The following is a 15,027-nucleotide window of genomic DNA, read 5'->3' as shown; positions in this document are numbered from 1 at the left end:
GTTGTGAAGTCTGCTTTGTCTGAAATGAATATTGCTACCCCACCTCTCATTTGATTGGTTTTAGTATGGTGTGTGTATATATATATATATATGAGTATTCATGTTTAAAGGGGATTTCTGGTAGACAACAAATAGTTGGGTCTTATTTTTTATCCACTCTGACAATCTCTTTCTTCCAATTGGTGCATTAATATAATATCTATTAATGTATATATAATGTATATACAATGTATATGCAAATACATTTGAAATGATTAGAGATTATAGGTAGATTAATATCCACCATGTTTGTAAATGTGTTCTACTCATGGCATTTAAAAAAAAGAAATTTCTCCATCTTTTTCAGCCTTCTCTGGTTTTAACTGAGCATTTTATATGACTATCACATCTCAGTTTATCAATTATAATTCTTTTTTTTTAAATCAGTGTAGGTTTGAGTATTTTTAAAATTTTTATTATTATGTTCAATTAGCCAACATATAGTACATCATTAGTTTTTGATGTAGTGTTCAACAGTTCATTAGTTGCATATAATTCTTTAAACAGTTTTTAGTGATTTCCCTAGACTTTCCAATACACATTTTTAACAAGTCTAAATTCACCTTCAAGTAATTCGATAGCATTTGTGTGTAGTGCTGGTACCTTATAACAGAGTATTCCCAATTCTTCCCTCCGATCCCTTTTAACATTGCTGTCATTTATCCTTAGGCTAAAATTACTCTACACTTTGTAACTATTATTACTTGGAACAAATGGTTGTCTATTAGATGTATTAAGAGTATTTTGAATAAAAGAATTGTATTTTACTTTCATTTATTGCATCTCTGCTCTTCCTTTTTACATAGATCTGATTTTTCGGACACACATAATTTTCCTTATCTATGAAGAATATCTTTCACATTTCTAGTAGGGCAATTTGTTGATGATGAAATAATCAGTTTTTGTCTGAAAAAGCATTTGTTTCTCTAACACCTATGAAGAGTAATTCTTTTGAATACAGAATGCTAGAATTGTGGGATTTTTCCTTCAACATTTTAAATATTTCACCCTACTTTCTGTTGCTGGCACAGTTTCTAATGAGAAATCCAATGTAATTCTTATGTTTCTATACAAGTAAGATGTTTATTTTCCTCTGGCTTCTTTTAAGATTTTTTTCTGTCTTTAGTTTTCTGTAATTTGAATATGATATGCCTAGGTGTAGATACTTTTGTATTTATTTATTTAGCTTGGTGTTCTCTGCGTTTCTTGGATCTGTGGTTTGGTGTCTGCCATCAATTTTGAAATATCCTCAGATATTGCTTCAGCTATTTCTTCTACTCTGTTCTCTTTTTCTTCTCCTTCTGGTATTCTAATAACACGTGTTACACCTTTTAAAATTGTCCCACGGTTGTTGTATAGTCAGTTTTTATTTTTTTCCATTATTTTCCTCTTTGCATTTAGGTTTTATGAAGCTTCTTTTGACATATTTTTAAGCTCACTGATTCTCTCCTTGGCCATGTGCAGTCTATTGATGAGTCCATCAAAAGCATTCTTCATTTCTATTACTTTCCTCCCTTTGAGTTTCCTTTCAATTCCCTTCTTAGAGTTTCCATCTCTATGTTATATTCACAACTCTTTTTATTTTTTTTGCAGTTTCTACTTTTGCAATTAAAGCCCTTAACATTGTAATTATAGTTACTTTAAATTCCCTGTCTGAATATTCTAACATCTGTATTATATCTGAGTTTTTTGTTTTTTTTTTTTTCCTATCCTGTTAATAAGACATGAAGTCTGGCAGGGACTGGAGTGGGATGGATATCCTTCCCCAGCTGGGATAAGGCTCTGGTAAGGTCTTTTTCCCTAGAGAATAGGCCCTTGAAGGGAGAATGCTCTGGTAATATTACATAGTGAATATTCTTCTGCTCTCCTTGCCTAAACCATGCGAAGATCTTGTTTCTCTCTCTCCCACTCCCTCTGCTTGTGCTCCTTTGCTTCTCAGTTCCTTGCTATTAGAACTTGGTGGGGTTCCTTGAGGTAAAACTCAAGAAATTGTGATGACTCCTTTGAGACTGGCTCTAGGAGTTTCTCCACCTCCTGCTTATCCATGCTTAGCCTCCAGCAGTCTGTCAAAAGTATCATTTAAATGTGTCTAATAGTAAGGAGATCTCAGCTGTGCATCTCTGGATTTGTCTATCTCCAGATTTCAGGACAGAAGCTTGCTCTGCAATGTCAGTTCTCTGATGGGTCCAAGAAAAGTCATTTATTTTGTTAGAATTTTTTTCTTATTTTAAGGATGAGGGTGATGATTCCAAGCTCTTTACATGTGGAGCTGATACCAGGGTTTTATAATATATCTTTTTTATGGACAGAAAGTTCTAATTTTAATGTTGCCTGCTTATTGATCTTTTTCTATCTTGTTAACTCTTTATTATGTAATAAATCTGTCTATGCAAATCATTTTCTTTCATGTTATTTACTTCCACACTTAGATTTAGAAGCCATTGGGACTTGATTTTGTGTACAGTGTGAGGTAAGGGTTAAGACTTTTTTTTTTTCCTGTGTGGATATCTAATTGAACAAGCACCGTTTATTGAAAAAATAATGTTTTTCCCACTCAACTGTGTTGATGCTTTTATCACAAATCAAATAACTGTATGTATTTGAGTCTTTTTTTAAAAAGCTTTCTATTTTGTTATTTTGGTTCATATGTGTATCCTTACATTATTACTTTGTTGTCTTCTTGATTTTTATCTTCATAATAACATTCTGATATGTTCCCCAGATTTGAAATTCCTCTTTTAGATTGCCTTGACTATTTTAGATCATCTGTAGGCTAACATCAATTTTAAGAAATACTTGCCGATTTCCACCACCCATCCCACCCCCCCAAAAAAACCAAACCAAAACAAAAAACCTGCTGGGAATTGTATTGGGCTTGCATTGAATGTATAAATCAATTTGGTGAAAACCAGTATATGTACAATACTAAATATTTCATGCCAGAAGTTTGACTCTCAATACTTAGAACTTCTTTCCATAAAATATTCTGTTACCTTCTACAAAGCAATTGCACACGTCTGTGGTTAGATTTATGCCTTATCTGATATTTTAATAATACTACAATGGAAAATTTCCTTTGTAATGAAGTATGTTATTGATATAGATAGGTATACTGTTGATTTTTGTATATTGCATGTGTATTCTTCAGTCTTCTTAAACAGAATTACTGATTTTAATAATTTATTTAAAAATTCTTTTAAGATTTTGAATATGCAATGATCACATCTGAAATAATGAAAATTTTATGTCCTCTGTTCCAATCTGTATACCTTATAAGTTCTTGTCCTTTACTGAACTGGATAGAACCTCCTACTTTCTTAAGCATGTTGAATAATTTTCTGTATCATTTCAGATGATCATAAGATTTCTTTTTTATTAATGTGATAATTCCGCTGATTGATTTTAGAATGTTTTATTAAAATTTCTGGAATATAACTTGGTGGAATATATATTAGTGTTTTTTCTTTATGTCAGTGGATTGCATTCAAAGGATTTTATTTAGGACATCATGAAATAGATTTGACTATGATTTTTCATGTACTATTCTCATAGGTTTTGTTGACAAGGTTATACTGGATTCATGAAACGATTTTGGAGGAGAACAGTGGAATTGAGCATCTAATATCACACTGGGGCCTCAATAACTTCAGTTGCACCCGAAGCAACTCAAGAATTTGCTTCCCTAGCATTTAAGATTTGTTTTTAAATTTTAGGAAAGTGAACAAAAATTGAATAGTGAGAAACACTGAGCACCAAATGTATGGTATAGACATACACTGAGATAACAGTGTCTTCTTTTTTAAACTTTTAGAGTAGTGATTCCTAATACATTTTCTAATGCTGAACCTAACTTGAATTCTTGCAATGAAACAAAGTTCTTAGTTGATGAATTATCTTTTTACATATTACTGTATTTTGTTTACTAATTATTTAGGATATGGCATCAATGTTCATGAGTGAGAATGGCCATAATTGTCCTTTTATATACTGTCCTTGATGGATTTGGGAACCAGAAGCATATTACTTATAAAATGAAATGAGTGGCTCAGGGGGTTAAGTGCCTGCCTTTGGCTCAGGTCATGATCCCAGGTTTCTGGGATCAAGCCCCACATTGGGCTCTCTACTCAGCAGGGAGCCTGCTTCTCTCTCTCCCATTCCCCCTGCTTGTACTCTCTCTGTCAAATAAATAAATAAAACCTTAAAAAAATAATAAAATGAAATGGGTTAGGTTCTGCATTTCAATATTGTCTGAAAATGTTTGTGTAATACAGAAACTACTTTCTTACTTTATGTTCAATACAACTTAACCATAAAAGCATCTGGGTCTGATGTTTTCATTGTGGAAAAAATGTAAATTATTTCAATGCATATCTATTTCTTTTTTCCATTTCTGATAATTTATATCATTGTATGAATTTTCTTTTCACCTAATTTTTCAAATATGTTGATATAATCTTTTCTTATGTTTTCTTTACTGTAACATTGTACATTCCTTCCATCTTCTCATCTCTCCTTATGACATCAAAAATGAGATGTGAAGAAGCTCATGAAGCCATTCAGAGTTTCACAGAAAAGTAATAAACTATAGAACTTAGGAAGAAACAGAGCCACATTTCCACAAGAATTTAAAACAGGAGAGAAATGAACAAATGAAAACAAGTAGATACGAATGAACTTAGGGATTTATCTGTGAGACATGGTAGAGTGAAGTCTTAAAAATTTACAGAGCAGTAACATCTTTGGGTGAATGGATTATAAAAGAACAAATATGTGTTAAAAATGAGTTATTACCAAAATATTGCATGTAACCAAAATAGTTCTTGAAGATGAAAATATTAAAGGAAATATAAAAACAGACATGAATCTAGGCTAATAATCACACAGATGTTTAAACATTTTACATATTTGTTTAGATTTTTAATGATGTAGCAAAGCTCTCAAAATATTAGTGAGGCATTGCACTCCAGGTCATTCTCCTTGTCTTATGTGGAGTGAAAATTTGCATTTGAAATGACATCTTGTTTAATAATCATTAAACTAATTTTTTCCAGTTTTGAGATATAACTAATATACATGAGTGCATAAGTTTAAGGTGTACAGCATAATGGCTTGACTTACATATATTGGGAAAAGATTACAACAATAAGTTTAATTAGCATCCATAATCTCATATAGATATATTAAAAAGGGGAAAAGCAAAAAAATAAAAATTTTCTTGTGATAAGAACTCTAACTTTTAATACTGTTGTATGATATATATATAAATGTTAACTATAGTCCTCATGCTATATACGTCACCACTATCTATTTATCTTATAACTTGAAGCTTTCACATTTTGAAGACAGTTCCCCAATTTCCCTTCTCCCCTTCCCTCACTTCTGATAACCACAAAACTGATCCTTTTTTTTTTTTTTTTATGAGCTTGTTTTTTTTTTTCCTGTAGGTTTTTTGTTTGTTTGATTTTGGATTCCATATGTAAGTGAGATTATACAGTACTCCCTTTCTCTTTGCCTTATTTCACTTAACATAATGTCCTCAAAGTCCATCTATGTTGTCACAAATGGAAGAATTTCTTCCTTTTTTATGGCTGAATATTCCACATTGTACATTTCACAGCTTCTTTATCCACTCATCTGTCAATGAACACTTAAGTTGTTTCCATATCATGACCATGGTAAATACTATTGCTGTGCACATGGGGGTGCAGATGAAAAGGTTATACCAACATACCTGAAAAGTTAGGTGAAATGAAAATTCATAGAATGATATAAATTATCAGAAAGAGAAAAAAGAAATAAAACATCATTGAATGAGTAGTTTGCATATTTCAGATTACTATTTTCATTTCTTTGAATGTATTCCCAGAAGTGGAAGTGCTGGATCATAAAGTAGTTCTATTTTTAATTTTTTGAGAATCCTTCATTCTTTTTTCTATAGTGAATGTACCAGTTTACAATCCCAGCAACAGGGCAAAAGGGTTCCCTTTTCTCCACATCCTCATTAGCATTGGTTATCTCTTGTCTTTTTGATGATGGCCATTCTAACAAGCATAAAGTAATATCTCATTGTGGTTTAGATTTGTATTTCCCTTATGATTAGTGATGTTGAGAGTGATGTTGAGTGAAATGCACCTGTTGGCATTTGCATATTGTCTTTGGAAAAATGTCTGCTCAGGTATTTTGCCCATTTTTAAATTGGATTGTTTTTTTGCTAATTGAATTGCTATTTGCTATTGTAGGAGTTTTTTATATCTTTTAGATATGAACTCCTTATCCAGTATGTTTGCAATTACTTGTTCCCATTCCATAGGTTGTCTTTTTACTTTGTTGATAGTTTGTGCTGTGCAGACACTTTTTAGTTTGATATAGTCCCACTTGTTTTTTATTTTGTTGCTTGTGCTTTAGGTATCCTATCCAAAATATCATTGCCAAGATCTGTGTTAAGGAGCTTTCTTCCCTGTTTTCTTCCAGAAGTTTCATGGTTTCACATTTTATATTTCAGTCTTTAATCTGTTTTGAGTTCCTTTTTGTGAGTGGTATAATACAAGTGTCTAGTTTCATTCTTTTACATGTGAACATCCACTTGTCCCAGCACCATTTATTTCAGGGAGTATCTTTTCTCCATTGAGTATAATAGTTGAACATATTTCTTGGGTTTATTTCTGGGCTCTCAGTTTTGTTCCATTGATCTGTATATCTTTTTTAATGCCAACACTATACTGTTCCTTTTGCCTTTATTTATTTTATTAATTGAAGTATGGTTGACAATGTGACATTATTTTCAGGTGTACAACTGTGATTTGACAACTTTATACATTATGCCCACCACAAGTGTAGCTCCCATCTGTCACCATACAAGGCTACTGCAATACCATTGACTATACTCCCTATGCTGTGCCCTTTATCCTCATCACTTACTCATTCCATGACTGGAAGCCTGTACCTCCCACTCCTCTTCATCCATTTTGCCCATCCCTCACCCCTTTCTCCTCTCACAATTATGTTTGTTCTATTTAGGAGTCTGTTTCTGCTTTTTTGTTTGTTTGTTTTTTGTTTTCTTTTTATTACACATATAAGTGAAATCATATGGCATATGTCTTTATCTGTCTGACTTATTTCACTTCACATAATGCCTTCTAGGTCCTTCCATACTGTTGCAAATAGACCTCATTCTTTTTAATGGCTGAATAATATTCCACATTTTCTTTATCCATTCATCTTTGGGTTGCTTCCATATCTTGGTTATTGTAAATAATGATGCTGGAAACATAGGGTGCATGTATACTTTCAAGTTAGTGTTCTCATTTTCTTTGGGTAAATACTCAGTAGTGGAATTACTAGATTTCTCATTTCTACTCTGTACTCTTTGAGCAACCTCCATAATTTTTTCCATAGAGGCTTGCACGAATTTGCATTCCCAGCAATAGTACATGAGGGCTCCTTTTTCTCCACATGCTCACCATTACATATTTCTTTTTGATTCTAGCCATTCTGACAGGTCTGAGATGATATCTCATTGTGATTTTGACTTGCATTTCCTTGATGATTAGCCATGTTGAGCATCTTTTTATGTGTCTGTTGAACAAGTGTATGTCTTCTTTGAAAAAGGATTATTCAGATCCTCTGCCCATTTTTCAATTGGATTATTATTACTTGGTTTTGAGTTGTAGAAGTTATTTTTTTACTTTTATTTATTCATTTGAGACAGATAGAGAGAGAGCATGAGCAGGGGGAGAGGCAGAGGGAGAGGGAGAAGCAGACTGCCTGCTGAGCCAGGAGCCCGATGCAGGGCTCAATCCCAGGACCCAGAGATCATGACCGAGCTGAAGGCAGACGCTTAACCATCTGAGCCACCCAGGCGCCCCTATTTTATTTTTTTAAAGATTTTATTTATTTGACACAGACAGAGCCAAGTAGGCAGAGTGGCAGGTTGAGGGAGAGGGAGAAGCAGGCTCCCCACTGGAGCAGGGAGCCCAGTGTGGGGCTCCATCCCAGGACTCCAGGATCATGACCTGAGACACTTAACTGACTGAGCCACCCAGGCACCCCTGTTCTTTATTTTAGATATTAACCCTTTATCAAATATAATTTATGAATGTCTTCTCCCATTCAGTAGATTGCCTTATCAATTTTTGTGGTTTCTTTCACTGTGCAAAAGCTTTTTATGTTGGTGTAGTCCTAAGAGTTATTTTTGGTTTTGTTTCCCTTGCCTGAGCAGACATACCTAGAAAAACGTTGCTAAGGCTGATGTCAAAGAGGTAACTGCCTTTGTTTTTTTTCTAGGAGTTGTATGGCTTCAGGTCTCACATTTAGATCTTTAAGGATCCTTGATTCCTTATGTTGTTGTTTGAGCATCTGAGTAAGTGGTCTCCTCTTCCAGAATTTGCAGGTTCTCATTGTCAGAAATAGTTCTCCAACAGTTTGCTCAGTTTTGGTTCTGAATATGTTGTATTGTAATGTCCTTGTCCAGGTGGGACCTACGAGTATTGTCTGTTTTAGGGTGAGTCAAATGGTCATGCTTGAGGTCGGGGGTGAGTGTACCACTGGCTGAAAACAGTTGGATAGGACTGCTGGCTTGGTTCCATACCCAAATGAGGCTGTAGAATGGGTTCATCAATTGCCTTAATTCTCTAGTCAAACTTATTAGATGGTCATGACTGGGTAGTATAGTCAGTATTAGGTGGGGCTATGAATTAGCTTCCCCACATGGGCAGGGCAGCAGGAGAAGACCCAGGGCCTGTATGGGTCGTTGTATGGGGGCTCTAATCAGGCAAAAGTGTACACTGAATTCCCTGGTCCATGGAGGCCACCAGTTTTCTCTGCAGGTAAGGAAAGCCACAAGCTGTGTTCTCTGTTTAAGTGCCACTGTAAGCAGGGTTGGTGGATGGGCCCTGCAGCTTTCTACGTGCTCTGGTACAGTTGCCTGGTTGGAAGGGCTGAAGGCTGTAGTCAGCAATAAGTGGGGCTAAAAATTCATTTTCCAGCCTGGGTACAGTGGAAGAAGTGGCTTAAAGGCCGGTAATGCTTTTGGTTGGTGAATTGTTTTATAAAAATAATTTTGAAAAGGATTTAAGGTGCCATATTTTTGTTACAAATTATTCTATGTATTTAAAAAAATAGTTCAGTAACCCCCCAACACCACCAATATATTCTCTGTATCTGAGAATTTTTTTTTTACATTCTAGATATAAGAAAGATCATACAGTATCTCTGTCTGACTTATTTCACTTGGCAAATGCCCTTGAAATCCACTGCTGCTGCAAATGGCACAATTTCATTTTTTTTATGGCTAAATAGTGTTCTTTTGTATATATAACATCTATCAATTCATCAGTGAGCACTTAGGTTGCTTCCATATTTGGCTATTGTAAATAATGATTCAATAAACATGGTGGTTCATATATCATTTTTTTCTAGTATTTTTATTTTCTTCAGATAATTTCCACTTCAAAGTGGAATTGCTGGATCACATGGTAGTTCTAATTTTAATTTTGTTGAGGTACGTCCATACCATTTTCTATAATGGATGCACCAAATTACTTTCCCACCGACAGTGAATGAGGGTTCTCTTTTCTTCACACCCTCATCAACACTTCTTGTCTTTGTAATAATAGCCATGCTAATAGATCTGCCTAGATATCCCATTCTGAGTTGATTAATATTTCCCTAATTGGTGATGATGAGCATCTCTTCATTTACCTGGTGACCATCTATGTGTCTTCTTTGGAAAAATGTCTATTCATATCTCTTGCCCATTATTTAATCAGTTTTTTATTGTTGAGATATTTGTGTATTATCTCCTTGTCAGGTATATGACTTGTAAATATTTTCTCCTACTCAGTAGGCTGCCTTTTCATTTGGTTGATGAATTTCTTAGCTGTGCAGAAGCTTTTTAGTGCGAGGCAGTCCCACTTGTTTGCTTTTGCTTTTGTTGCTTTCGTTTTGTTGTCAGAGTCAAAAAATCATAGCCAAGACTCCTGTCAAGAATATAACTGCCTATGTTTTCTTTTAGAAGTTTTATGGTGTCATGTCTTACATTAAGTCTTTAATCCATTTTGAAATAATTTTTTGTTTGGTGTAAGATTCTAGTTTAGTTTCATTCTATGGCATGTGGCAATCTAATTTTCCCAACATCATGTATTGTAAAGATTTTCCTTTCCCTATTGAATATGTTTGGGTCCTCTGTCATAAAATAATTGACCCTATATTTGTGGGTTTATTTCTGGGTACTCTTCTGTTCCATTGATCTATGCATCTATTTTTATGCCAATACCACTACTTTAATTACTAGAGGTTTATAATACATTCTGACATAACAGAGTATTATGCCTCTATCTTTGTTCTCTCTCAAGATTACTTGGACTATTAGGGGTCTTTTTTAAAGTTTTTATTTTAATTGCAATTAATTGCATGCATTATATTGGTTTCAGGTGTACAATAGTGTTTAAACATTTCCATCCATCACTCGATGCTTATCAAGATTTATTAAGTGCACTCCTTAACACCCATCCCCCCACTCACTTTCCTCTTTGCTCATTTCTTTAATTCCACATCTGAGTGAAATCATATGGTACTTTTCCTTCTCTGACTTATTTCACTTAGCATTATACTATCTACCTCCATCCATGTCATTGCAAATGGTAGGATTTCATTCTTTTTTTTAATGGCTGAATGGTATTCCTGGGTGTATGTATACACACACCCACACATATCTTTTATCCATTCATCATTCAATGGACACTGAGCTGCTTCCCTATCTTGGCTATTGTAAACAATGCTGCTATAAACATAGAGATGCATGTATCGTTTTGAATTAGTTTTCTTGCCTTCTTGGGGCAACTACACAGTAGTGTGACTGCTGGATTATAATGTAGTTCTCTTTTAACTTTTTGAGGAACCCCCACATTTTTATCCAGTGACTGCACCAGTTGTGGTTCTATACAAATTTTAAAACTGTTCTATGAAAAATGCCATTGGAACTTAGGGATTATGATGAGGGTCTAGATTGCTTTGGGTAATATGGACACTTTAATAATATTGTCCATGAACATGGAATATCTTTCCAATTATATCTTCAGTATTTTATAGTTTTCAGTGTATAAGCCTTTAACTTCCTTGGTTAAATTTATTGCTGCAACTTTGTTGAATTTATTATTTCTAATGTTTTTTTTGGTTAAGTCTATATGCAGTATGTCATCCACAAATAGTGACACTTTACCTTCTTCCTTTCCAGTTTGGATCCTTTTTTTCTTTCTTTTTCTTGCCTTACCACATTGGCTAGGACATCCAGTACTAGTTAAATAAAAGTGGAAAGAGTGAGCATCTTTGTCTTATTCCTGATCTTAGAGAAAAAGCTTTCAACTTTTCACTACTGAGTATAATGTTAGCTGCAGGCTTGTCCTATCTAGCCTTTGCCGAATGCTCTTTTCTCTACAGATGCTTTGTTGAGAATTATTATAAATGGATGTTATGTTTTGTCAAATGCTCTTTCTGTATCTATTGAGATTGATTTTTATCATTTTTTATTAACATGTTGATTGACTTCTGAAAGTTGAACCATCCTTGCATCTCTGGAATAAATCCCACTTGAATAGCTATATGATCCTTTTAAATGGGGGCTGATATTTTGTTGAGGATTTTTGCATCTAAGTTTATCAGGGATATGGCCTATAATTTTCTTGTGGCTGCCTAATCTGGTTTTTATATCAGAATACTCTGGCCTCATATAATGAGTTTGGAAGCATTTTGAGAAGGGCTAGTATGAATTCTTATTTAAAGCAGTCTGTTCCTGGACTTGTTTCTAAATTACTGGTTCAATCTCCTTAGTAATTGGTCTGTTCAGATTTTCTTGTTCATTGTGATTAAGTCTTGGTAGGTTAGATGTCTGTCTTTAGGAATTTATCTATTTCTTCCAGGCTGTCCAATTTGTTGGTATATAATTGTTCATAGTAGCCTCTAACCCTTTGCATTTTTGTGATATTTGTGGTTGACATCTCATTTCTGAAGGTCTGTCAATTCATTTATCTTTTCAAAGAACCAGCCCTTAATAGAAAAGATCTATGGAATTGTCTCTCCATTCCCTATGTTGTTTGTTTATTAGGGCTTAATTTGTTCTAGTGGCTTGATGTGTAACAATAGGATATTTACCATTATGAACTTCCTTGTTAGAACTGCCTTTGCTGGGACCCACATTTGTACTTTTGCGGTCTTGACACAAGCAGACGAGTACCCAAGAACAGAGCCACTGGCTTTGCTGTGTGTGCAATTAGCTCTGTCCACCTGCCTGCATTACAGTTTTTAGGTGTTCTCATATCTTCCTGTCAGATGGGTCTTATGCTACACTCCATACGAGGTGGTCTGTGATGGCCCACTTCAGGTTCTCAATATGCTTTCTAGTTGGGAGGACCTGGTGGGGTTATGGTTCAGCTCGTCTGGCGAGGCATGGACAGACCAGGCTCCAGGGCAAGCAAAACTCTTCATTTTGGGGCTCAAATTAGGCAGATCTCCACCCCACTAAGTTCTCTGGTTAGAGTGTACCACCAACTTGTAGTTTGGGTTCATCTGCAGATCCTAGTTTGGATTAGTCCTTGGACCAAGTGGATAGAAACTTATTTTTGGAAGCCCTTGCTTCCTTCCTGGGCATAAGTAGATTCCCAGTGGTTGAGTCCTACAGCATCCCCTGTGAGCTCTGTGAGGTGAAATCAGAGTAGATGCACCCACAGTGGTTGGGGGGGGAGTGGCTGGATGTGACACCTGGGCTCTCTTCCCACTGGAGGAATCAGAGGCTGAGGGGACACCTATTGCATGGTGCTGTGTAGCCCAGGAAAGGGGAAATGTGCTTACCATGTATCTGTTCATCTTACCCTTCTCATACAGTCTGTCTTGGCCTCTCAGGTGCAAGGTGGTACTTCAGCCTTACTCCTGCATTCTACAATTCTCTCAGTTGTGTCTTGTCCAGGAATAGTTGTTACGTTATTCCTGACTTCACTTTTTCTCACAAGTAGAACTATGTCAACCCTGTAAACCAACTCTTTCAGGTTATTCTCACAGAGACCTATACTGATTGAAAGAGAATTCACTTCAATTTCTTTTCATGATAAATATATAAACTCAAAATGTTAAGGGAGAAATCTTTCTTTAGAAATGTATTCTTTACCAATAGGTCTTATATAAATTTTAGAAAATCAGAAAACAATGGATCTGAAATGTCCTCAGGTCTTAATTTGTCTTATTTTTTCCTTACTTAGCTTTAAACCAAAGTAAAGGGAATCTTAAAATCACCCCTTCCATTCTCCCATATTAAAGCTCAAGACACATCCGCCCCAGGTTTGGGCTTTATAAAGCCCTTTACCAGCCTTTCCACATTCTCCATGGAAGCCTCCACTGTCTGCTGAGAACAATTTTCCACCCCTATTGTTCTTAATCACAACCTATGACAACACTTGAAACAGCACGTTTCATTACATTTTGGTGCCGCATATGTGTTGAAATACAGAGGCTTAATAAATTTCCTGAGCCATTTTCATTGAATATAAAATTACGAATCCCCCGCCTCTTTCATCCTTTTTCATTTATATAACCACAAGTGATCCTCATATAATCTTACACCTTATATCCATGCTGATTTCCACCCCCCCCCCCCGTTTTGTATTAGTACAGGATCTCAGTACAATGTAGAAACTCACTTGAAAATATTTAAAGGTGGGGTGGCTCAGTCGTTAAGCATCTGCCTTCGGCTCAGGTCATGGTCCCAGGGTCCTGGGATGGAGCCCTGCAATGGGCTCCCTGCTTGGTGGAGAGCCTGCTTCTCCCTCTCCCACTCCCCCTGCTCTCGCTGTCAAATAGATAAATGAAATCTTGAAAAAATATTTAAAGGTAATATTTTTTCGATTAAAAAAAGGAAATCATTTGTGTAAGTCAAGGTTAAAATATACAGATAATTATAAATGTACATGTGTATACATCTTACTTTTATTAACCTCTAATTCCAATTAATTGTATCTAGAATTTCTGTACTTACTAAGAATCCTGGATTCAGAAATGGTCCCAATTTCTTAAACCCACCAACCACTCTCTGCTTTAAAGAATTTAGATCAGATTTCTAAAATTCAAATTCTTGCAGGGGTAAAAACAAGTAAGTGGGATACAACATGCAAACCAGAGTTTAGGGCACCCCCTTTTCCAGGGCTACCCGTAACTTTGGTCCAGTCTATTTTTGTTGTGCAAGAATATAAAGTCACTTTGACAAACAAGTTAGCACTTCATAAAAATCCATAGCAAGATTTTCAAGTGCCTTCTAAAAATTTAAGGTAAGTAGTCAATATATTTGTTCATCTAACATTATTGTTCCTTTCATTCTTATTTCATTAAAAATGTCTTCAATTTGCTTCTCAGGCCAAATGGCCGAGAGAGGCTACTCTTCATCTGCCTCTCCCCTAATGTCGCTTCTACTTTAATTTCTTCATAATTTAGTTACATCTTCCTACCCATACTTACTGGGATTTCAGATAGGAACACACTATTTGTTTCTTTACCCTTCAGTAAATATGATTTTTAATAAGCAAACACCATAACCACATTGGCAAACATATTAACATTTCTATATATTAATTCAAAATAATTGTGATTGATTGGTGATCCTTAATACTCGCTAAATTCTGTGCCTTTATATTTAAGCAAATGATTCAAAAATTAACTAGGATCAAATTCAGAAAGCTGTAGCTTAATATTTCCTTTTTTTAGTAGATACACTATGGGTAACTGTTGGCCTTCTTAGAGCTGATGTGAATACTAATACATTTCACTTGAAGGTCTGGTACCTATAAAATCTTGTGTATTTTCAAGGGGAACTGTTCCAAAATGTCTATGTAGAAAAATAAATAGAAACAGTATTCTTTTAATTTAGACCTTCAGTGAACACTGAAGCAAATGTTTCCTTTAAGAATATTTACTGAACTGAAAACATTTTACTAAGAAATCTGAGATTTA

General features: G+C 35.0%; 1 protein-coding gene across 4 annotated transcripts in view; it reads right to left on the bottom strand.

Annotated features, from left to right (window-relative positions):
• Window positions 1-15,027, bottom strand: part of HMGCLL1 (3-hydroxy-3-methylglutaryl-CoA lyase like 1) — a 180,352-nt gene that overhangs the window by 43,337 nt on the left and 121,988 nt on the right. The window contains exon 8 of one of the 4 annotated variants that reach the window (XM_078055218.1): window positions 13,725-13,873. The exons of the other annotated variants lie outside the window; for them this stretch is intronic. Coding sequence (XP_077911344.1) covers window positions 13,751-13,873 — 123 coding nt within the window. The 3' untranslated portion in view covers window positions 13,725-13,750. The remainder of the gene's footprint in view (window positions 1-13,724; window positions 13,874-15,027) is intronic. 4 annotated transcript variants of the gene reach the window in all.

Source organism: Halichoerus grypus, chromosome 9 (genome assembly GCF_964656455.1).
Source record: "Halichoerus grypus chromosome 9, mHalGry1.hap1.1, whole genome shotgun sequence".
Taxonomy (NCBI): Eukaryota; Metazoa; Chordata; class Mammalia; order Carnivora; family Phocidae; genus Halichoerus; species Halichoerus grypus.
This window is presented reverse-complemented; position numbering and strand designations above follow the sequence as displayed.